Source organism: Nuphar pumila, chromosome 10 (genome assembly GCF_984573655.1).
Source record: "Nuphar pumila chromosome 10, dmNupPumi1.hap1.1, whole genome shotgun sequence".
In the NCBI taxonomy this organism is placed as follows: domain Eukaryota; kingdom Viridiplantae; phylum Streptophyta; class Magnoliopsida; order Nymphaeales; family Nymphaeaceae; genus Nuphar; species Nuphar pumila.
Window position 1 is genome coordinate 46,884,308 of NC_143258.1, and position 24,800 is coordinate 46,909,107.

Genomic DNA, 24,800 nt, shown 5'->3' on the forward strand with positions numbered 1-24,800 from the left:
CCACATTAAATAAACAAGGATATGCACAGAGCCTTAAATGTGATTGGCTTGAAGATGATAAAACACAAAGAACATGAACAACAATGTAAATGTCATGCATTGCTTATTATTAATAACATAATACAAGGTCTGCTACTAAGGCTCTTGACAAACCTTCCTATGTTTGATCTAGGAGAAAATTGATGTCCAAAAGGCAACATTCTTTATATAAATAATCAGGTTTCCTTTTAACTTCCCAAGTTCTATGAATGATCTACATGTTTCTTAGGAAGCATATAAACAATTTGGATACTATGCAGCTTTCCTAGTTTTCAGTTGTTTATTCTTTTTGGGTTTGTGAAGTTTCGCTAGTTTTACTTGCCTTATCACATTGGGCTCTGAGTCTTTCATACTCCTAAAATCTTTTGCAGTCTAGAATTTATTCATTTTTCTATCTCATTCTTTTTTTTTTTAGGGAAATTTTTCTGTCTCATTCATTCACAATTATTCTCTAGTTTCATTTCTTAAGTTAGTGTCGTAATTCAATCTTAGCAGAAAAAGCCCAAATGATCATTTCATAGCAAGAGGAACAAATAAGTGATTCAGAGAGAGAGAGAGACGCATTGCCGGCTTACCGGATTCCTCACCATCGCCGTTATCCGTCTGCGCTGCCGGAACCCGCTCACCGCCGCCTGAATTCTTGGGGAACGTAGAGCCTAGTTTGAATGGTGGAACGGTGGAGCAAAACCCCCTTTTATAAATTTTTTATATTTTTAACAAATAAAAAACAATTCTAGATCCAAATACGGACCACTCGGGTCCCCTTCAACCGGACCCGTATGCTCTCACCCGTGCTTAGAAGCATTTGCCGGAATTGACGGACTGCAGTTTCTTTTTTGCCTTTTCCGGTCAGCTATTTCCTCCTTTTCCTTGCTCTTTCTTGTCGTAATTCATCCATGGTAGTCTCAGTTCATAAATATTTCTGTTGTTTGTTGCACGTCCAGATTGAGTGTTGATGAATCGTTGTCCTCTTTTTTATTTACTCGGGATGGGCTCACATAGATGAATTCTTTTTCTTTTTAATGATTTATTTGGGTATATTTCAAGATTTTGTTCGTCGTAGTATTCTGTTGCCTTCTTGTTGAGATTCAAATTTTGATGCCCATAAAAATTTAAAAGAAAAAACAGAAATTGCATCAATACTTTATGATCAGGGTTGATTATTTCTCTCTTTTGAATTATCTTGTTGGTAAAGAAGAGGTTTATTTTTACGTTCCGGAGGTTGAAATGGCTGCTTAATCTTGGTGGAATAGCGATTCTTTTTCAGATGGGAGGGTGTGGAAGGCTATGATTTTGTTCCTTAGAACCGATTTTCGGATGATGGTTCTCAAATTTGAGGCATTTTGTGATTCGTGGTTATCAGAAGTTCAAAACTTGCTCCTAGTAGATATCGTTTCTTTTCAGATGCATGCGTGTGGAAGGCTGTGATTTTTATTGCTTAGAGCAGATTTTGGGATGATGGTTATCAAAATTGAGGCATTTTGTGATTCATAATGATCGAAACTTACTCTGTGGTTGCTCTTGTTCATCATTCTTGCTGATTATGAATCTGAAAGAGGGATCTTCGTTGTTACTGAAGGTGAAACGGCCATCCCTTTCGGTTGTGTTCAATGCTAGTAGAGGTGTTGGGATTAATGAAAGTGTTGGTCCTCGGGAATCAGATTTGGATGAGTCTGCAGTCTTGAAAAGATTGAAGAATGAAGGAGATGTTGTTGTTGCATTGGAATATTTCAAGTTGGTGTCTGAGACTAGAAAATTCAAGCATACCATGCCCACGTATAAGACGATGATCGAGAAGCTCGAGTCGGTGGGGGACATGAATGGTGTCCAGTATATGTTGCAGCAGATGAAATCAGAAAGTGTTCCTTGCTCCAAAGATATATTTGTTGGCATTATCAGATCATATCGAGAACTGGGTGATTCAGAATTAGCTTTGAAGACGTTCTACCGCATTCAGGATTTCGATGTTAAACCTTCGGTGAAGATCTACAACCATCTTTTGGATGCACTTCTGTGTGAGAATAGGTTTCATATGATCAATCCGATTTACAGTAATATGAAAAAGGATGGGATAGAGCCTAATGTTTACACCTACAACATCCTCTTAAAAGCATTGTGCAGAAACAACCGCGTAGATGCTGCCCACAAACTGCTCAGGGAAATGTCTGAAAGGGGATGCCAACCAGATGCTGTGAGTTACACTACAATAGTATCAGCTCTTTGCCAGCAAGGTAAAGTGGACGAGGGTAGAGAACTTATGAAAAGTTTTAGACCTACTGTACCAACATATAATGCTCTGATAAATGGCTTATGCAGTCGCTGCAGAATACAGGAAGCTATGCTATTGATGGATAAGATGATGGACCTTGTTTTACAGCCTAACATTATCACTTACACGACAATTATAGACGCTCTTTGTGAGACAGAGAACATGAAGCTTTCCTTTGCCATTGTTGGCCGCATGTTAGTCATGGGCTTGAAACCTAATGTCATGACCTTTACATCCTTGATGAAAGGTTTGTTCAAGGAAGGAAAGGTCTATGAAGCTACTGTGATTTGGAATCAGATGCTAAGAGAAGGATGTAAACCCAATATTGTTGCATATAATACCATGATACATGGCCTTTGTTTCAATGGCAATTTGCATAGAGCTATATCAGTTTTCAATAAGATGGCCAAAAATGAGTATCTCCCAAATGTGAGGACTTACAGTATTCTTCTAGATGGGTTTGCAAAAGCTGGTGATGTAGAGGGTGCTTCAGAGATATGGAACAAGATGATAGCAACTAGGTGCGACCCTAATGTTGTGGCATACACTAGCATGGTGGATGTTCTGTGTAAGAAATCCATGTTTTATAAGGTCCAGCAACTTATTGAGAAAATGTGGCTGGAAAACTGCCCTCCAAATACAGTGACTTATAATGTGTTTATTAAAGGGTTGTGTGACCAAAATCAAGTGCACTGGGCTGTCCGTGTATTACATGAAATGAAGGAGAAGGGGTGTCCGCCCAATATAACAACCTACAATGAGGTGCTATATGCCCTCTTCAGGGAAGGACACTCTAAGAAAGCTTTTAGCCTTCTCAGTGAGATGTTGGAAACTAGTTTAGACTTCAATCTTGTCACTTACAACACTCTCATCTATGGTTTCTGTTGCATTGCCAAAAAGGGAGATGCTTCTTCGTTCTTGGCAAAGATGATTGTTACAGGCATTAGACCAGACATAATTACATATAATACAATAATCCATGCTTACTTCAAGAAAGGTGATGTAAGGGCTGCGAATCAGTTGTTTGGGGCTATGGTTGCTGATGGATGCTACCCTGATGATATCACGTACACTACTCTAATAAGTGGCCTTTGTGAAAGGTCTAGTTTAGATGGAGCAATGGTTTATTTCCTTAAGATGCTAAGTGGAGGTGTTATTCCCAACACTGCCACATGGAATATCTTGGTTAGTTGTGCCTTGAGAAATTCTTCCGTTGCAACTTGTTTGTTGGATGATATACTGAGAAACTGATAAGGTTTAATAAGCACCTCGTGGAACGTTCTGTTGCATGATCTGGCATATATTTTCTGGATGGTTGCTTACCATGTTTCTTTCATAGATATCTGGGTTTGAGGAGAATATTTACCAGAAGTGATGATGGTGTAAGGGAACCATTAAGTTGGGAATTGGAAAGGAATCCCCTACTTTTTGCTGTTCATTTAACCAAACTGAAGATTGATTGCGGCTGACACCAATGCAATCAGCTGAATGATAATCATTGAGATTCACATTGCCATCTTTTTTCTAGTTCTCTTTGGATCTCAATAGATGAGAGCTATTTTTCTTTTTCCCCTTAACACAATGTGTTACAGTTCAACTGTACTAAGCATTCATTTGCAAGATTATCAAAGTTTTACAGGAAAATGTCATTTTGTCACTGAGCTTTTTTGGTTTCTCAGTAACAGAAAGGCCTGTTGAGCATGGATTAATGCATCTCTGAAGGGCAGATGATTGAAAGAGAATCTGCATTGATAAAATATGAATCTTTCACCTGCTTTCAACAAAAAGCAAATCCTTGTAAATGCAGAGAACATGATAATCTTAAGAAGTTTCGAACTTACTGGGAAGAGATAATAGCTAACTTCTAGAGTTGTTGGTAATATTTCCAAATAGCCTACATGGAATTAGAAGAGTTTGTTGTGCAAACCGTCAAGTAGGCCAAGGTAGTCGTCATGCAACAGAGATATCTGAGTTGAATAGCCAAACTTAGGATTCTGTAATTTTGAAAATTGTGTCAAAGACTATATGAAACAATTGCAGTTGTCTGTGTAATCTGTGAGAGAAGACGCTCATAAAGATTTCTTTGCTTCCAAACAAGTAGGGTAATTGGGAATTTGAGAGGGGACATGCCAAGTTATGGTTTTTTTCTAAAATTTGAGTTTCCTTCTTAGTGGCAATGGACAGTTCCCCTGTTTCCCTTCTATAATACGTCCTGCATAGATTGGGGCCATATCAGTGCCATTTACAAGCTAAGTTGTCCATGTATCTCATGGACCCCTAAGTACTCTGCTATCTTCTAAATGGGGTCTATTGATGGATGGTTAGGTGGCACTATCATAATTGAAGGGTCTCAGGTTAGACGCCCATGGCAGTTAACCCAGCTTTCCTATTAGAAAAAAAAAGAGGGTTCGGAATGAATGAAAACTTGAAATTCAACCAGATCCATAATTCCATATACGAGCTTGGATAACATAAGGTTAAGGTCCAACAATTTGTGCACATAAAAGTGAAAGCTTGATTGTCTGATTGGTCGTTATTCACCTATATTGAAACTTAGATTTAAACATATAGGAATTAATTAGCCTATTTATTACTAGCCATCCAAATCCAACCGAAAGCAATCCAAAGTTTAATAAATTGGTTACTAAGCATGACTTAACTAAATTAGGTTGGTACTTGGGGGAAAATTACATGAACAAGATTAGGACTTCAATTCTTCTCCTTGTTCCTCTTTAAGAAAACTAGTATGAGGTGTAAAACCCACTTTAACAAAAAAAAAAATCAGACCCGGGCCGGGTCGGGTGCGGACCCGACCTGGGCCCATCAGTGTTAGGGTTTTAAAACCCGATACAGGAGAAAGGGTTTTGAGAAAAACCCTTTCCCCTGTACGCCGCAACCCCCCCCCCCCCTTTCGATCCGCTAAGGATGGAAATTGGGGTTTCCTGATTTCACGCCTCCTCCCCCGAGCTCTTTAAGAGCACTAGTGGAGGACAAGGGGAGGCACACCTCCCTTGCGTCTCCTTCTTCCCTGCGCACGCCTCCAGTGTCGCCGTTGCTGCAACCCACGCCGACGCTGATCGATGACGCCGACCATCGTCGTCGACCTCTTCCCAGGTACGTCGTCTCCTCCCTCTTCTCCCCCCTCACCCCCCCTCTCTGTCACCTCGCCAGGAGGCGCACGACCCCTGCCGCGCCTCCCACCTCTCATGTGCCCATCGGAGGCCCGACAGGTGGCCTACGGGGCCCCTGTCGTCCCCTTTTTTTTTCTCTGGGGGATCGCCGGAGTGCAGGCAGGGGACCAATGGCCCCTGCGACACCCCCTCTCTCTCTCTCTCTCTCTCTCTCTCTCTCTCTCTCTCTCTCTCTCTCTCTCTCTCTCTCTCTCTCTCTCTCTCTCTGCTTACCCTCCGGCAGGGGCCATCGACCCCTGCCCCTCTTCTTTTAAAACCCAGCAGGGGCCGATGGCCCCTGCCATTTCTTTTCAAGCCCGACAGGGGCCTTTGGCCCCTGTCACCCTCCCCTCTGCCATGACCTGCGAAGGGGTCGGCACGAGGTTGATGGCTCCTGCCGCCCCGATCCCTCTCTCTTCGGCAGGGGCTAGCCCCCTGCCCCTTCGGTGCTGACGGCAGGGGCTGCCTCCTCTGCTGATTTGTTGCCATCGGCAGAAGCTCGACCCCTGCCGATTCACCACCGTCGGCAGGGGCTCAACCCCTGCCGATTCGACACCGTCGGCAGGGGCTCAACCCCTGCCGATTCGACACCGTCGACAGGGGCTCAACCCTTGCCAAATCGCTGTCGTCGGCAGGGGCTCGACCCCTGTCGAATCGCTGTCGTCGGCAGGGGCTCGACCCCTGTCGAATCGTCGCCGTCGGCAGGGGCTCGACCCCTGCCATTTCGTTGCCGTCGGCAGGGGCTCGACCCTTGCCGATTCGCTGCAGTCGGCAGAGGTGCGACCCCTGCCGCTTCGTTGCTATCGACAGCGGCTGCCCCCCCCCCCTGTCGATTCGCTGTCGTTGGCAGGGGCTTTTCTCCCTGCCGCTTCGCTGCTGTCGGCAGAGGCTCGCCCCTTGCTGCCTTAGTGTCGTTGGCAAGGGCTCGTCCCTTGTTGCCTCGCTGTCTTCGACTGTCAAGGTCTCACTCCCTGTCAGCTGTTTCGTCAGGCATGGACCGAGGACCCTGCCATTTGTTGTTCGGTCATGAAGGGGCCGAAGTCTCCTATCGCCTAATTCTACCCTTGCCCCAGTCGCACCATTAATTATATTAGCATAATTGAATATTTCACACTCTTGCAGATTTACGCAACGAGTCCAGTTCGCGCTCCGCGGCCCGACCCTCATATCATCCTCATGCGTAGGCGTACGCAACTGCACGACATCCCAAGGTAGGGTAAAGTCGCACAAATGGAAATAAATGAACCTATTTAAGTTGAAATAATTAAGATGCCCATGCTAGATATGCTTAGATTTATATTGCTTCTGCATTGCATATTTTCTGGTCTGCATATTTATGAGTCAAGGTATGATTTTACTCTTCGAGTATTAATTTGCGTATTTGCTTATGTGGTTGAAGGTGGTTTCGTACTTTTTGCAATACTTATGCCCTTAATTGCTTGCATATATACTTACCTGTACGTTCCTATGGGTCGATGTACAATTTCACTCTTCGATTATTATTTTGTATAGTTGTTTATGAATTTGAGGTGTGGTTTCATACTTCTTACAATACCTATGCCCTTGTTTGCTTGTATACATTTCTGCCTGCATATTTCCTTTGAGTGAGGTACGACTTTGTGTCTCATGTATTACTTATGACCTTATGTGTTTGCCTGTCTAAGTGGTCAAGGTATGGTTTGGCACCTCGTGTGTTACTTATGTGTTTTTCGCTTGATGTGCGGCATCGCAAGTCGAGAATTGCTTGTCGTCATGTTATAACCTGCATATGCTCACATTTATGGTAAATATGTACTTACATAAATGAAGTCTTGTGCCTATCCTTATTCAGTTGTTTTCAAAACACTAAAAGTTGTACTTGTGCATTGCAGTTCTTTAAAAGAAGGTTTCCTCCTGCGAACCCAGTGCTCTTCAAATGGCACAGCTTTTGCAAAGTTAAGTTTTAATCCTCGCAGGATTTTGAAGTTACATTTGAGTCCTCCCAAGGCCGCACACTTGGGAGAAATATTTTATAACCCCGATTCGAGTTGCGACCCAATTCGAATAACCCCGATCAGGGGCATGAGCATATGAATGAGTGGGGTTCTATTGAAGGACCCATTCTTTATTTATCAATCTAGTGTCACATGTCGATACTAAGATAAATTTTGAATGCAAGATTGATAGTGTTGTGCCTTGCGTGAATGACTTAATGTGGCATTATGGCTTTTAAGGATGAATCGTGTCAAATGAGCACTCCTTTATTCTTTGGATCGTTATGAAGTTGTGTGTTGGGTGTTCCTTTTGAGAAGCCCACACACCTCCCTGGTTCAGTATAGCGTACTTTTAGACATGCACAACATGTTAAGTACTTTGTTGATCGAACGAGAGATCCGAGATGACCTTGCATCATGAAATATGAAAAATGTTGTTGAAGTGAATTCAAGACTTATCTTGTGAGGCTGTGTTGTATTAATTCTTTTGCAGATAATATCTGTTGGGGTTTCTTTTGTTGAACCATTTCTCTTTCATCGTAGTCGTACTTTTGACAAGTACGATTGTACTTTTTGACAAGTACGACCATACTTTTTGACAAATACGTCTTCTTATGTTGCGATGATTGGATAAGTAGGTTGTGGCAACCTCGATGAGTGCAAATAACAAAATATTGTGATCACCTAAATAAGTGATGTTTTCGCCTTCACCGGCAAGATGCTCGAGTTGGGTCAAAAGACCAGAGTATGTAGAATGGGTCTTCAGTTAACTACCCCTGATGTACTCATTCGAACCGCTGACTCCCGTCAGGAGAGAGGACGGGAAGGTACAAAATCTCTGATTGACAGGCCATTAATGGCAGTTACGAGCAAAAGACTCGGCTTCCCCAGTCATCGGAGTTAGGGGAAGAAGACTACCATAATTATCCTAGGTGGTAGCCCTCCATGTTCAGGATGCATCCATTGTTTATGCTGCTTTGGGGATTTCTCTCTTGGTCACTGACCGTCCCCTTAGGTGCGGACTCAATTAGCTATCCGGGTTATCATAAAATACATAGCATAATAAACCCTCGGATCAGTCTAGGCTGTTTCTAGAGTCGTGCCTTGGGCGTACCCACTTGGCCAGTAAATATCGAAACATAATTTAAATCTGATTACACAATTTGTTGAGTTATACGCATATGAAAGTTATGGTGTACCACCGGTTCAATACTTATGGAATTGTGTGTGTGGTTGGTGAAATATTATATTTTGCTAGTTAAATTTCTTATGTAGTTCTTTGCTTGTAGTAGTTAGCCTACTTGTGCCAGTAAAATGCTTGTAATAATTTTGGCATTGTGCTCATGATAGTTTGCTCTATGACTCTGCTGAAAGCAAATTGCTATTTAATTGTTTGTCTACTTGACATATTAAATTATTCTGCTTAATTATGTTCTATATTGTCCTGTCTGTGCACCTACCAGTTTTTAGTGAAACTGACCCATTTTATGGGCAGGTTTTGGATAGGTAATACAGTCTGCGATGGCACGATGGTGTGATGAGATCAAGATAGAGCTCTTTCCCTCACGTTTCGCTCCTGAGGACATGTTGGTAAATTTGGTATAAAGGGTATTCCAAAATTTCTCTTTTTATTAAACCTTGAGTTACTAAATTTGTTTTAGTAAACTTCTTCTCGGTTTCAACAAACAAAGTCTCCATCATTGAAATTGCATTTCAAAACCATTTGATTTCAATAGTTGTGCGGAATTCGGCAAAGGAAAGTTTACGCTGTAATGCGCTCAGGTCCATTGACTTGTGGTTTTAAAAATATCATTTTCCGCTGAAGTACTATTTAAACTCTGATTATTGTATGATTTCAAAGCTTTCTAAACTATTCTAAAAGTTACAAGTCCTGGATTTTTGGGGCGTTATAACTTGGTATCAGAGCGACAAGGAAAATAGTGATTCTTGACCATCCGACATTTGCATCGCACAGTAAGTGTTATTGATTTTGTTGTTTTGTACTTAAATTGATTAAAATATTTTGCTTCGATTTAGATGTCGTATAATGAGATGAGCGAGGCAATAAATGTTTTGACTAGAGCCGTTATTCATCTCCAATCTATGGTTCAGAACAAGCTACGACAGCCCCCTGCAGCCACCACAGGCTACGACAGCCCCCTTCTCCAGTCCTTTCCCTTGCGTGCGACAATCACCAACGCTGGCACAAAAAAAATCCCCTCCACGACACCAGAGCAGTCGAGGCCGGTGGAATCGCTCGCCTTCTCACGATAGTCGCAACCCTCAAACGTCGATTTTTGAGGTACGGGTTCTCTTTTGATTTCAAATAAGAATGGGAACATAGGTTTGTATCCCATGCAATACTTTGGTAGGGTTTCGGTGTTCTCACATATGTATTATTGTCAAGCTTGCTTTAGGTTTCCGTAACTCCCAAATCGACAGATTTGGGAAATTTCGGTTGCTGTGAAAAAAAAAGAGTTAATAAATTTTTATTTTCATGATTAGGGCCCAGGCATTCAGTCGGCTGGGCTGAGTACCTGACCCAGCCGACTGGGTCAGCTGGGTGGGTCTGGCTGTGTGCTAGACCCAGTTTTGGTTGGGTCACTTGTTAAAAAAAAAGGAGATTTTTATTTATAGAGATACATGTGGTGTGTTTCCTAAATTTCCAGATTTCATTAACTGTGTGTATTTCAATGCATGTTAAGATTGGGATTTTCTCATGTTTTAGCTAGGCATCATGTGCACGAACTGTATATCATTTTAAGTCCTGGTGACAAGTTTGTTTCCGCCATACATAGTACTGGTGTATTTGTGTATTGAGGATAGGTGTTTCAGAATACTCGAGTTTTATCTGAAATGCATCAAGTGTTGGCAATTTTAGTATTTCCAGTTTTCCATGGGTAGTCATGTGGTTGTGTACTGTGCACATGTTGTATGTGTGGGTAGAAACTTCTGGTGATCCCACTTAATGAGTTTATTTCTCAAACTTTAGAAATGTTGGTTTTGGTGTTTATTATTCCAAGATCTTTGAATCCTTCAAGACAATAAAAGTTATGGATAACTAACTCAAGCTCTAACTTTTGTTGTTTCTTGCATAGGACTGTTTTTCATATTCCAATAGGCATATAAATTGTGTAAAAGCTTCAAAATTTTAATTCACTGAAGAAAATAGGTACTTCACTACTGTACTTCATGATGATCTGTGGTTGGATCTGGTTCCAAGCCAAACTCAGAACAAAATTTATAATTCTTGATTCTTAACTCGCTGGAAATGATTGGCCGTGTCATCTGTGTTGCTAAGTAGACTAAGTTGTCCTCAGCTAGTGTAGCCTGAGAGTAATATTTGTCTAAATCAGAGGTTAAGTAGTCAAGATTTTCTCTCCATTTCTTTTTATTACTTCTTTGATGCTTCACCTTCTGCATATAGCTAGTAGTGAAATCCATCAGTTAAAAATCGTTGGTTTATGGAGATATTGCTAGACAACTTAGGTTTGGATTTCTAAACCTTTGGGTTAACCTGTTGATCCAACTAGCATATTTTGATGCTTTGTGTATAGCATCTTTTCCAGTTAAAGATTTTAGGCTTGTATGATCCTTGTATATATATATATATATATATATATATATATATATGCATGGACTGTATGTATGCACATGCTAGAAATATGCATGGGTTATTTCAAGAAAGAAAAAAAGAAAAAGAACATAGTCCATTGACAGGTATGTGTACGTGTAAAGAGATCTTGCATTGAAATATACATGCAATCTATTGTGATTATACAACATACATGATTATGCATACATGACATTCAAATCTGAAGTTTTACCTTGGTATGCATGATAGATTTCAGATTTGTGGTCATGACACAAGTGTTAATTCCAATACATGTTATGAATGAAGAGTTTTGGGTCTAAACCTTCTCTCTATATGTTTATGTTTATATTAAATGATGCTTTTGGCACGTGCACTATTACTAGAATGCTCACAGGTGTGATTAAAGTGTGGGTTGTGCAAAAGAATTACATTTAACAGGAATATGTGAACTCATATGCATCCATGAGGATATTGTTGTTTAAGGCACATTTCTATATTAACGTACATGATCGTGCATGAAAAGGGATGTGGAATGAATGCATATGGGCATATGATTGATGATTTTTGCTTGTGAATGCATTGATGAACAATTGGATCATCAGGGGTTGGGTGAGCCTCGAGAACCAGTTGTTCTCTGTTTTAGTTATTTTGATGCATTGCGCAAATCAGAAGTGATATTATGGTTTCTACTACATTGTTCTTTGTTGCTACGGACTATAGTTCCGTGAAGAGCTTGGCATGTTGTTTTACAAGCTTATGTTATTAATTTTTTTGCACGTTGATTTGCAAATATAAAAGAGATGAATTAATAACAAGATAAAAGAAAGTAAAGAACAGTGTAATTCATATTTCTCCTTGATGTCCCTTCTTTATTATGGGAATCCTGGAGGTTTCGGTTTGGGGGAAACCGTGAGGATACAAAAACTCCGTGTGCATTGTTGTTGCCCCTGAACCCGATATTGAGGCTCTTCTCCTAGCCACGGTTATAGGGAGAGTCCTCCACTTTGCCTCGGGGTGGTGTGTTTTGACACAACTATTGTTGTTGTTTTGGTATACCAAGAAAGTGACGCCAGTAGATGCTGTATTCTATGGTGTCCCCGACATTGGATGTTGTTTTTAGATGTTCTGATAGATGGTGTTGTTTCCTGATATCGATCGAGGGCTAAGTTTGAAACCCGGTAATAAAATACAAATTGTGTGCTAAGTTACCCCGGAAACCCTGCTTGACCTCCGGGACTGTACCCGTTTGGTGTATCCGCGGGCAATGTTAAATTAAAAAGATGAACTTAAAGTTGTGTGCATTTAATAGGACATGCATATGGAAAGAGGAAAGCTTAAATGAAAGTAAACAGAAGGGGATTCATGCATTGCACATAAATCATGCATATTACTGCTATGCATTAGATCATGCATGTTTACTTGTTCCCTTGGTTGTTATATGTTGATCAATGCATGATGATGTTCTCCCTTGCTTTTAAAAGCCTTATTGATTAAATTTTAATCCATATTACTTACTTCGTGTTTCCTCATGCTTAATGTTTAATTTTGCATGAATGGTTAATTGTCTTATGATTTGGTTATAATTGTATCCTTCTAAAATATTACATGGATCTTATTTATGTTCTTTTTCTTATTTGATTCATTAGAGAAACCTGTACACAGAATTCTTCGGATTTCTGACTCTCTACTTTTATTGGTTTTTCCCAGACACAGGTGATCAGTGAAATCGACTCGCTTATGAGGGAATACGAGGGTCACATTTGCTTCAGACTGCTTCATTTACGGACATAGTGGCTCTACTTTTGTTTTTTTTAGTTCTTCTTATTTTCTGCAGTTGTTAATTCACTTTTGAGTTGGATATGAGACTTTTATTTATTCATTAATAAAAAAGTTTAGTTGGTTGGTTATGGATGATAAATGTTAGTTTGTTTGTGGTGTATGGTTATCCAACTGAAATTGAAACTGTAAGGACCCCGGGTTTTTGGGAATTTTTTCGCAACTCTTAAAAAAAATCTGCATTTTTCAAAGGTATGAGTTGGGGTCATTACATTTAAATTTTAATTGCCTATTTTATAATTTATTTATTGAATGCATGTTAAATATATTTTTTTATTATATATGATTTAGATTTTAAGGGTTTTATATTTTAATTATCTATTTTGTGATTTATTTATTGAATGCATACTAAATGTATTCTTTTCTCATATATGATTTAGATTTTAGGAGTTTTACATTTTAATTGCCTATTTTGTGATTTATTTTTTGAATGCATGTTAAATGTGTTTTTTTCTCATATATAATTTTGATTTTAAGGGTTTTGAATTTTAATGCCTAATTATTATTTTTGTTTTTTGTTTTGAGAATTGATTAAAATTTTAGTTGTTTTATAATTGAATTGTTAATGTTGTAATTAATTTAGTGAATGCATGTTATGGATCACAGAAGTTGGATCAAATTTAGTGAATACATGTATATAGTTGTTTAATATTTCATACGCAATATCTAGTTAGAAAATAATTTTTGAACTTGTGCATATTTGATAAAGTGTGCAAATGTTATGCATAATAGAAGTTGGATCCGAAATGAAAGGTGATTTTAAGTTTTTTTTTAAATATATGCAAGTTAAGATTGAATTTGGATGTAATGATTGATGATGACATCTTCTCGAGAACCTTCATTTCATACATGGGACCTTGATCACTATTTAAAAGGAGTTAAAAGTAAATTATTTTTTGTCTTGTGATTCTTTTTGTTTCTTCCTTCAACGTGTGTAGTGAAGATTCTTTAGGTGACACTACAAGAAATTTCATCTTTACTGGCATGATTTTTGCGCCAATAAAGACAGAACTAGCACCAGTAAAAGGTATTGTCGATACGTCAATAAGTACACCACAGTAGGTCTTGCTGGTAAAACTTTTAATGGCGCTACCTTGTAGCTCCAAAACATTATCTTTATTGGCACTAAATTCGTGCCAATAAAAATCTCTTTATTGGCACTAATATTGTGTTAGTAAAGAGATTTTCTCATGTTTTATTTTTTGCCAGAAATATCATTTTTTAAAGCAATTATCGTGCCAGTAAAGCCCAAGTTACTGACACATTTTTTGCGTTAGTAAAACCCACTTCACTAGCACTTTTTTTGCGCCAGTAAACATAACTTTTTGGTGCATTTTAACCCCAAAAAGTGTTATTTTCTAACACATATTTTGTGCCAGTAAAGTAATGTTTTCTGGCATAAAAAATGTGCTAGAAAAGTTAATTTATTCTAGCATATTTTTTGTGTCAATAATTTTTATATATATTTTTTGCATTTTATCGTTATCAATCTATTCATACATACATTCATTCATTCATTCTATAATATATACTTGTTTATATATTTATTGATTTATTGATTTATTTATGTATTTATTCATTCATTTATTTATGTATAAACGTGCTTGTACATTCATAAGAAACACATCATGCAAAACATTCATACACAGTACTATATTTCTTTCTTCAACCCTCCATAACTCCAACATTTATAATTGGAACCCTACAAGAAACACAACATGCAAAGCATTCATATACACACTACTATATATATTCTTTCAGCCCTCCATAACTACATCCTCCATCACTCTAACATTCAAAATTGAAACATGCAAGAAACAAAACATGTAAAGCATTCATACACACACTACTATATTTCTTTCTTCAACCCTCTATAACCCTAACATTCATAATTGAGGTGCACCACACTTATATACGAGACCTGCAAATAAGCATAGACAAAAGAATTATGGACACACACACACACACACACACACATATATATAGTTTGAATAATTTTTTAGTTCATGAATTATAAAAAGATGACATCGTATAACCTGAAGTTTTATGCATCAATGTCCAACTAATGAGAAGGGATGTAAGGTGGACATATTGCCATGGGCTCCTCAAGTGTACTACTACTTGAAGATCTTCTTGTGTTGGTACCTGACGTTTCTCCAAGTTGTTGCATATTTTTTCAAAACCCAAGTTTTGAAATTCTCAGGAATATCAATTTTTTTTGCAATAACAATATATCTATTTTACCTATATTTTAAAGAATAAATGTTAAATTCCAAGAAAATTATACTATATATAAGAAATATACATGCCAACACTAAAGTCTAAGCACGCTCCTTATAAGAATCTAGTAATGCATGCCAAAAAGTAAAATGTAAAGGTGTGCAGTTAGGATCTCGTGCCAACATTCCTATGAAGCAACTTAGGAGCGATACCTCTTCCCCTATGGGTTGGCCATTTGTATCAATGCTAACCTTATGCTTCTATCCTTGGTGAAAGCATATAATAGGTAAAGCATTGACAAAACATGCATTAATAATTTGTTAGTTATCATCAACAATATTGCATTGTCATTATAAGAACAAATACCTGATAAGAATAGCATGCATATCTGATTCCTATATCAGTACTTGTGATGATACCCGTCTAGGAAGAATATGTTAAAATTATAACAATGAGTAAACATTTATGACAAAATTAACATTCAAAATATGCATGTATTAACTAAATATATTACAAGATTAAGGATTACAATGAAAACACACACACACACATATATTATGATTATGGATATCACAACAAAGCATAAACTGTTATAACCCGAAATCGGCCCCAATTTATTTTGGTGTTCTTTTGATTTCAATAGGATTTGATATCTCAATTTTTGGCTCTAATGGAGCGGTGTAGCGGGACATTGAGTTTTGATATTAGTTTGTGATCCATTTATTTATAGAGTAGGGAGTCATGTCTAACTGGGGCAAGATCTATGAGTCATCCATAGAACTTGTTATTCGACCTATATTGTGAAAGATACCTCAGGATCCATGCTCCAAATCCAAGATGTCACCTCATGCCCATAGGAGAGCACTCTAGGTTATGTAGGGTTCAATATGCTGTTGTGGAAACCTATGTGGCTGATGATAGGGTGAAAAAGTTAAAGGACATATGGATCCTACAAGGACATATGGCACACAAGGAGAGCGTCTTATATGGAGAGAATATTTCTTTACACATGAGGATACTTGACACATCAAGGGAGGGAAAGGAAAATAAAAGAAAAGTGGCTAAATCAAAGGAGCCACAAAGTCAACAAGTGGGGGTCACCTTGTAATGGAGAAAGAAAATAAAAAAAAAGGAAAAAGGAGGCACCTCCTACTTTCCAAATTCATGAGGGATGTGTCTCTCTATCTCATACTTTCTATTTTTTATTTTGTCACATGGGTCCAATATATGATATTTTTATTTTATGCACTATTGCTTTTAGTAATTAGATTATGGTAATTAGGATTTAGCTAAGAAGGACTCTCCTTCTTAATTTAGTTCTAACTGTCAGGTAAGACTTATTCTGTTTTGGCAGTTAGAGGGTGCATGAAAATTTGAGTTAGATTTTCTATTTTGGATTCATGCTAGATGCAGGCCTAGGCCAAACACTATAAATAAAGGCCTTGGGTCCCCTTTTGAGTATTATGGAATAAAATTATTGAATTGGTATCTCTCTCTTTCTCTCTCTAGACGTCACTCACTCTTGACATCTTCTTCTCTCTCTCTCCTATCTCTCTCTCATCGATCCATGTGATGACCAGACCCCCAATGGTTAGTCGTTCACCTTTGTCAGAACACCCAAGCTTTCTCAACATCCCAATCATGCAGTCTTGTTTTTCACCAACCTCGTCGACGTTGTTGCATTGCAGATCATGTGTCACAGTTGCAAAACATGAGAGACACCATCCTAGAATGGTATAGACCTCCCAAGTACCCCTAGGACCAATCTATAGCCTTATATTAACTTTTTCCTATATTTTGAAACCCGAAAATCAAAATTGCACTTTACTGGATACCCGATTTGCCCATTTTACATAAACTGAGTTTTTCTAACCTTCTAAGCCTTCCCCTCTGTCCATCACGTGTCCCACACCTTTCCTCACACCCCTAGACCTCTCTTGAGTCCCTGTGTGAGATCCTACGAGTTCTGGACCTTAAACCATATTATATTAGTCAACTGATCCGAATCTGTCTTACCCGATTACTCGTTTGGTCCTGTCATGCCCGTACCACCTCGTTCGCCACAATGAGGAACCTTAGGCCTTTTCCCAAATGTGCCCAACCCTTGTACATGTCCCTAGGCCCTCTGAAACTAATCCCTCATGCTTAATTATCCACAACAACCAAATCCACTCACCCGATTCCAAAACAGTCATTAGTCTGATCCTTTGTAGGAACTACTCGTAATAACGAATTTGCAAAATGGATCTATTTATCATAAAGAGATTTGTTGTTCCTGAGCCTGCTTCACTTTAATTGTTATTTGAACAAAAACATCACAATAAACTTTTGGTAAAATTTATGTCTTGGTACAAGTGGGGATAGCATTTCTCTTCGGCATGTCCATGGAGTTTTGAAAAATTCAACCATCTCTGAGAAGAGATAGATATAGAGGTAGGAATTTGTCGAATGAACCGCACTCCTTCATATACGTTAGGAGTCCATTGATGAAAAGGGGCTGGGGAAAGCTTGAACTGAATTCCTATAGAGATTAATATAAGCGTAATCAAAATTCTTGGGGAGTTATACATTTGTGTATTGATAAGACCGTTCACTATTTCTTGAAGCTCGATTTCTCCCCCGGATGAACCATATAGGCAAGAGAAACCACAAACCAGAATAGAAGAGCTTGCCCCACCCATGAGTAAATATTTGGTAGTAGCCTCTTTAGACCGTACATCTCTCTTGGTATATCCAGATAATAGGTAGGAGCATAAACTGAAACATTCTGGAGCTACAAAGATAGTTATTAAATTGTTAGTACCACATAAAAACATTCCTCCTAGTGTAGTTAATACAAATAACAGAAACTCTGTTATAGCCATTTTAGTACATTCAATGTACTCTACGGATAGAAGCCACAATTGCTGAATTTGCACCTTGCAAACTTTTATTTGTTCTAGTATGTGAATAAATCACGAATAGGATCCAAGTAATAAATGCCTAGGTTTCTTTGGGGTCCCAATTCCAATAAGATCCCCATGCCTAGCCCATACTACTCCCAAAAGAATACTTGTAGTTAAAAGGGTATAACCCAAGCCAATGACATGATAAATCAAATGATCCAATCGCTGAGTCAATTGATATCTGTAATAATTTCAAAATGAAACATTCAAGTATTGGATCTCATAAAAAAAATGAACTAATTAATAAATGATTGGTTTTACCGATAATATCTATGTTTCTTCTAAATGTAATGACCAGGAGAGTTATGGATAATAATGATCCACATAAAAGAGTTGCATAGCTCAACAACATCATACTTACGTGTATCATTAACCAACAGGATTGGAGAGCATGCACTAATATTGCAGATTGATGCATTTTAGTTAAAATACCTGAAGTGTCAAAGCCCTGGGTTAAAATAGCACTTGGGGGAGTTATTGTACTGAAATAATACTTATAGTTTCTAAAATATGGAACTATAAGAATAAGAGAGAAACTCTATGAAAGGAACATTGGTGATTCATATAAATCACTTAATGGTACATGTCCTGAATAAATCCAATGAGTAACTAATAATCCTGTTATACAGAAAAAGTAGCTATCATGACTTTTTCTAATGAATCACAGTACGAGAATTTCATAGATCAAGGTCATCAGATGAGTAGGAATCACAATTGAAATGATCGAAAAAGATATGTGAGTTAATAATATATGTTCTAAAATTGCAAATATCATAAAAAACCAATCATTTTTTGTTGTTATAAAAAAATGGGGCCCTTAATTACCAAATGTAAATATGGGATCTAATTAAAGGATCCGTTGTGTCCTTTTTAGTTTTAGAGGATGCTGCCACTCAAACTTGAACCCAGATGCTCTAGTACTGCTTCCTAAGAACAGTGTGTCTCTTCTTTTGACTAACTAACTTCAATATGAACAGTACGAACATACGCTGAATAATCAAATATGGAATTAAATTAAAAAATATATCTTCTTAATGGATCTATGTCTATGCTCCCATCGCGCCTATCCACAAATATGGATTTTTCATATGTGTGCTAGTCATTGAAAGTGAATTCCATGTGTAGGAAACAAAATAGAAAGGTAAAGTATAATTAAAAAAAGAACCATTGAAAATCAAACTAGAAATGAAAAGCTAGAAATAAAGAATGGATTACGATTACGTTGTATCCAACATGAACCTCTTATATAAATAGAAGATATTGAGATTATTAAAGTAAAGAGAACAAATAATGTTTGTTAAGTTAAGATTGAATTGATATGGGATGGAAGGATTTGAACCTCTAAGTAACAGGACCATCAACACACTAAAGGGGTTGATGAGATATCCGGTGTGGGAGTGGCAACTAGGGGGTTTTCAAGTGCATGCCCATGTACTTATAACTTCTTGGGTCGTAATTGCTATCTTATTAGGTTCAGCCGCTATAGCCTTTCGGAATCCACAAACTATTTCGATCGACGGCTAGAATTTCTTCGAATATGTTCTTGAATTTATTCGAGACATGAGCAAAACTCAAATTGGAGAAGAAGAATATGGTCCTTGGGTTCCTTTTATTGGAACTTTGCTCCTATTTATTTTTGTTTCTAACGGGTTAGGTGCTCTTTTACCTTAGAGAATCATACAGTTACCTCATAGAGAGTTAGCTGCACCTTTGAATGCTATAAATACTATTGTTGATTTAGTTTTACTCATGTCAGTGGCATATTTCTTTGCAGGCCTTACTAAAAAGGGATTGGGTTATTTCGGTAAATACATTCAACCAACTCCAATACTTTTATCAATTAATGTCTTAGAAGATTTCACAAAACCCTTATCACTTAGTTTTTGACTTTTTGAGAATATATTGGCTGATGAATTAATAGTTGTTCTTGTTTATTTAGTACCTTTACCGGTTTCGAAATAGGATGAAAATCTTGGTAAAGTAAGTCAATGGCTTTTATTTCTTTATTTAATTAATCTATCTAATAATTCATGAATGAGATTATCATATTCACACAATTGGATGTGAAATCTGAAAACGATATTTTGTGGTTGTAAAAGTAGAAAAAAGGTATTTTTATTATAATCCCTTCCAATAAAAGGGGTTGTTTGGACAATACAATAGCAAATAGCATTTGATAAAAGAAATTGAATAAATAATAGTTGGAGCAATCAAAATACATGACGCAACTATAATGAATTGAACTAAACTATTGCATCATTAGGTCTAATCCAAAGGTTCCCGACTACAAGAAGATAGGACTACATTATGTGAAAAGACAAAAAAATGTGGAATCCTGAACAAATACAAATAATAGTAAAATCTTGGAATCGAGTTGTATATGAAATAATGCTTTTTATTTCTTTGCTTTGATAAGTCGTGGGATACTTTTCTTCTTCTTTTGAGATATCTTATATTACATTAAGTTATATTAAGTGAAAATAAGAAAGATTTATTGACGTTGGTTCCAAAATGGATCCAATTGAAAAGGAAAAGCAATGATCCAAGTTGGAATGATTTCAAAATCTAATTCTTCTTTCTAACTCATAGTTTTCCATGAAAAAGAATTTCATTTGTGAATGAAGTTACTAGACAAAGTTTGTATTACTATATGAGTTGTTCAATCAATTTGTTGGTTTGGAATCGCGAGATTAGTAGATGTCACAAATGATGAATTCATAGTAAGGTAAATTTACTATTTTCCTTTGTCACATCACATTTTTAGTCATGTTTATAATGAATGAAATGAATGATAAATCAAAAGAAAACAAATACAATTAGGACTAATTCTTTCAAATGGGATTTCTTTTTATCATCATATCTAGCAAAAATGGAAACTTAGGCAAGTGCTTTATAAACATATGTATAAAAAGAACTTATCTCATTTAGTTCCTTCATGCCTACTATAGCTTGTTATTTGGGTTTTCTACTGACTGCTTCAACTATAATTCCAGCTTTATTCATTGGTTTGAGCAAGATACGACTTATTTGAAATAAATTAAATGAACATGGAAAATAAGATTTTGAAAATTCAGATTTTTGTAAGATTTCATGTATTCTATAGTTTTTACTTCCAGTATCAATTGCTAATTCTAGGACGTTGAGATTACTGGGTGATGAGGATTATTATTTAGATTAGAGATAGATATTACAGGATTTCCAATCCTAGTAGGAAAGGAGGTAATATCTATCTTAACAAGAAATGATCCATATGATAAGATATCTATCGCAAGGGATGTAGCTCAGTTGGTAGAGCACCTCGTTTACACGCACGCCAATGCATTTAAGGGGAGTTCATCATGCAATCAAAGAAATTGATCTTCGCTTATTGAAAGATTGATGCCTTACTCCATTGATTTTAAGGGAACAAGAGAACAATAGCTGGACAAATATTGGGTTCGATTCAGTTCTGATTCGGGTACGAAATGTAACCAACTATTGATTTTATCATTAGTAAGGTGAATACCAAGTTAATTTAATGTTGGCCTAATGAGTATAATAGGGACCTCCAAAAAACCTCTTTTCATCCTATGAACTTTGAGATGTATGAAGTATCATATTTGACGCTTGAAGCGGAACAATAGGAACTCCATTGAGGTTGATCTAGGCCTAAGATTGACCTACGTCAAGGTAATCCTTTGAAACACTTTGGTATTGCTCTTGGATCAGAATATAAATAAAGAATCAGAGCACATGGAGTCGTCTCGTTATCTTCTAAAATATGGTGGACTAACCGATTGATCCATCAGTTGATGAAAGAGACCAATGCACAAAATGCATGTTGGGTCTTTGAAACCGTTCAATTCATTTTGATAATGATCAGTTTGATCTGTTTTACCAAGATCAATCTTTGGGAAATATCATGATCATCCAATAAGAAAGGTTTCAATTTATTTAAATTAACGATTTGAACACCTATTGATTCTAACAACTGATTGCAGAGTTGATCATTCAAACCTTTCAATTCATAGATGTGAATCTCGGACCTATGAATGGGCATATTCTCGATACTCACAAAGAAAAAATAAGTGACTTAGACAAAAAAAAAGATCTAATCCAAAAGCAGAATCTAATAAAAAAGAATATCTTGAATTAGAGAATCAGAACCACGACGAGAAAGAACGACGACACCAAGGAAAGCTTATATCATATACAAGAAATAAAAAAAAAAGAAGTTGGAGCAAATTCTCCAGGTTCAAATATTAAGAAACGCAGAAAGAAAAAGAAATTCAAGAGCAAGGAAGCAGAACTAGACTTCCTTATTGAAAATTATTTTTTTTTTCAATTATGATCGGGTGATTCTTTTAATCAAAGAATGATTAATAATATAAAGGTATATTGCCTACTACTTAGACTTATGGATAAGAGTGAAATTGCTATATCCTCTATTAAAAGAGGAGAAATGAGTCTAGATGTAATGCTAATTCATAAGGATCTGCCTCTTCCAGAATTGATAAAAAGGGGAATATTTATTATTGAACAGGTTCATTTGTCTACCAAATGGGATGGAATTTCGATTATGTATCAAACCATAGCTATTTCATTGACACATAAGGTTCAACACAAAACTAATTGAGGGTACCGAGCAAAAAAACATATTGATGAGAATTACTTTAATGGCTCGATTGCACGCCAAAAAGGAGTTTTACCAAGATTGATCTTTGGGAAGTATCATGATCATCCAATAAGAAAACTTTCAATTTATTCAAACGAACGATTTGAACACCTATTGATTCTAACAACTGATTGCAGAGTTGATCATTCAGACCTTTCAATTCATAGATGTGGATCTTGGACCTATGAATGGGGATATTCCCGATATTCACAAAGAAAAAAGTGACTTAGACAAAAAAGATCTAATCCAAAATCAAAATCTAATAAAAAAGAATATCTTGAATTAGAGAATCCAAAAGGAAATCTTATATTAGATACAAGAAACCAAAAGAAAGATGTTGGAGCAATTTCCACATATTCAAATATTAAGAAACACAGTAAGAAAAAGAAATTCAAGAGCAAGAAGTTAGCGGAACTAGACTTCCATATGAAAAAATATTTTTGTTTTCAACTACGATGGGGTGATTCTTTTAATCAAAGAATGACTAATAATATAAAGGTATATTGCCTACTGCTTAGACTTATGAATCCGTGTGAAATTGCTATATCCTCTATTGAAAGAGGAGAAATGGGTCTAGAAGTAATGTTGATTCATAAGGATCTGTGTCTTCCAGAATTGATAAAAAGGGGAATATTTATTATTGAACCAGTTTGTTTGTCTACCAAATGGGACCGAATTTCGATTATGTATCAAACCACAGCCATTTCATTGTTAAATAAGGTTCAACACCAAACTAATCGAGGGTACCAAGCAAAAAAATATATTGATGCGAATTACTTTAATGGCTCAACTGCATGCCATAGAAGAGTACGTTGAAAATATTTTATCTCCTAACCATCGTAGAGAATTCAGAATTAGAAGTTGTTTCAATTACTGAAATAGGAACATTGTGATTAAGAATCCAGTATTTTTCAATAGAGCTAAGACTAGTGCATAGGGGTTTGAGAAATTTATAGATAGGGATAAGCGTTTTGATACAGATACAAATAACTCTCTAAAATGGAAAGTGTTTCTTTAGCCCACTCAACGATTAGAAGATTTAGCCTCTATGAATCGCTATACAAATAATGGGAGTCAATTTCCCTCTCTATCACATGCTTGGGGGACATGCAAATAAACACATACCTTGTGTTAGACTCTGATACACAGGATTCAATCGCATATAAATAGGAGTACGTCCATGTTTATGCTTCACGAATATGATATTTTTTAGGCATTTCTAATGATATCAAGTGTTATTCCTATTTTGGCATTTATAATTTTTGAGGTTTTAACCCCAATTAGTGAAGGACCAGAGAATCTCTCTAGTTATGAGTCAGGTATAGAACCAATAGGGGATGCTTGGATACAATTTTGAATCCGCTATTACATGTTTGCTCTCATTTTTGTTGTTTTTGATGTCGAAACTGTCTTTCTTTATCCATGGGTCGTGAGTTTCGTTGTATATGGTGTGTCCATATTTATAGAAGCTTTGATTTTTGTGCTTATTCCAGTTGTTGGTTCAGTTTATGCATGATGAAAAGGAGCATTGGAATGGTCTTAGCTCCTGAATATTCAAACAATAAAAAAGAATGAAAGGGTTCCATTAAGATGATAAATCTTATCTTATAATAAGAAGAAGAGATCTTTCTCGATCAATACCCTCATCCCTCATTCTTTGAGAATCAGAAAGGACATTTTCGCGTTTGAATTTGTCCATTTGGAATCTAGTTTATTTTCTTTCCTTCTCTTTTTCTTTTATTCTCTTCCATCATTCCTTAAGTCCCAAACTGCGCTTCATCCCTTTCAATTGTTGTACAATGTCATTGTAGAAAATCCCTGTCTTCTTTTCCACACTGTTATGTCCTCTATCTATATACATTTCTCTTGCCATTTTTTTTTGGTCTCATAACATAAATAAAAATAAAATAAAAGAGTTAGAATTATGTATATTTGAAATCCAAGATGAAATACAACGTATAAAAGAATGAGTATTTATTGGCAATGCATAGGACCAAAAAAAAGGATGAAATGTGGCACTTACTTTTTCTTTTACTTAGGGGCAGGAGCATCGCATCTACCGTATCGTTATACATATCCATTTTAGTAAGGGATTCCGC

General features: G+C 36.9%; 1 protein-coding gene across 1 annotated transcript; it reads left to right on the forward strand.

The window, feature by feature from the left end:
- Positions 1-1,460: 1,460 nt before the first annotated feature.
- On the forward strand, positions 1,461-3,805 carry LOC149826793 (Pentatricopeptide repeat (PPR) superfamily protein). Its single transcript, XM_090020132.1, has one exon. The coding sequence runs from the start codon at positions 1,583-1,585 to the stop codon at positions 3,557-3,559; it is 1,977 nt and encodes a 658-aa protein (XP_089876258.1). The 5' UTR covers positions 1,461-1,582; the 3' UTR covers positions 3,560-3,805.
- The last annotated feature ends 20,995 nt before the right edge of the window (positions 3,806-24,800 follow it).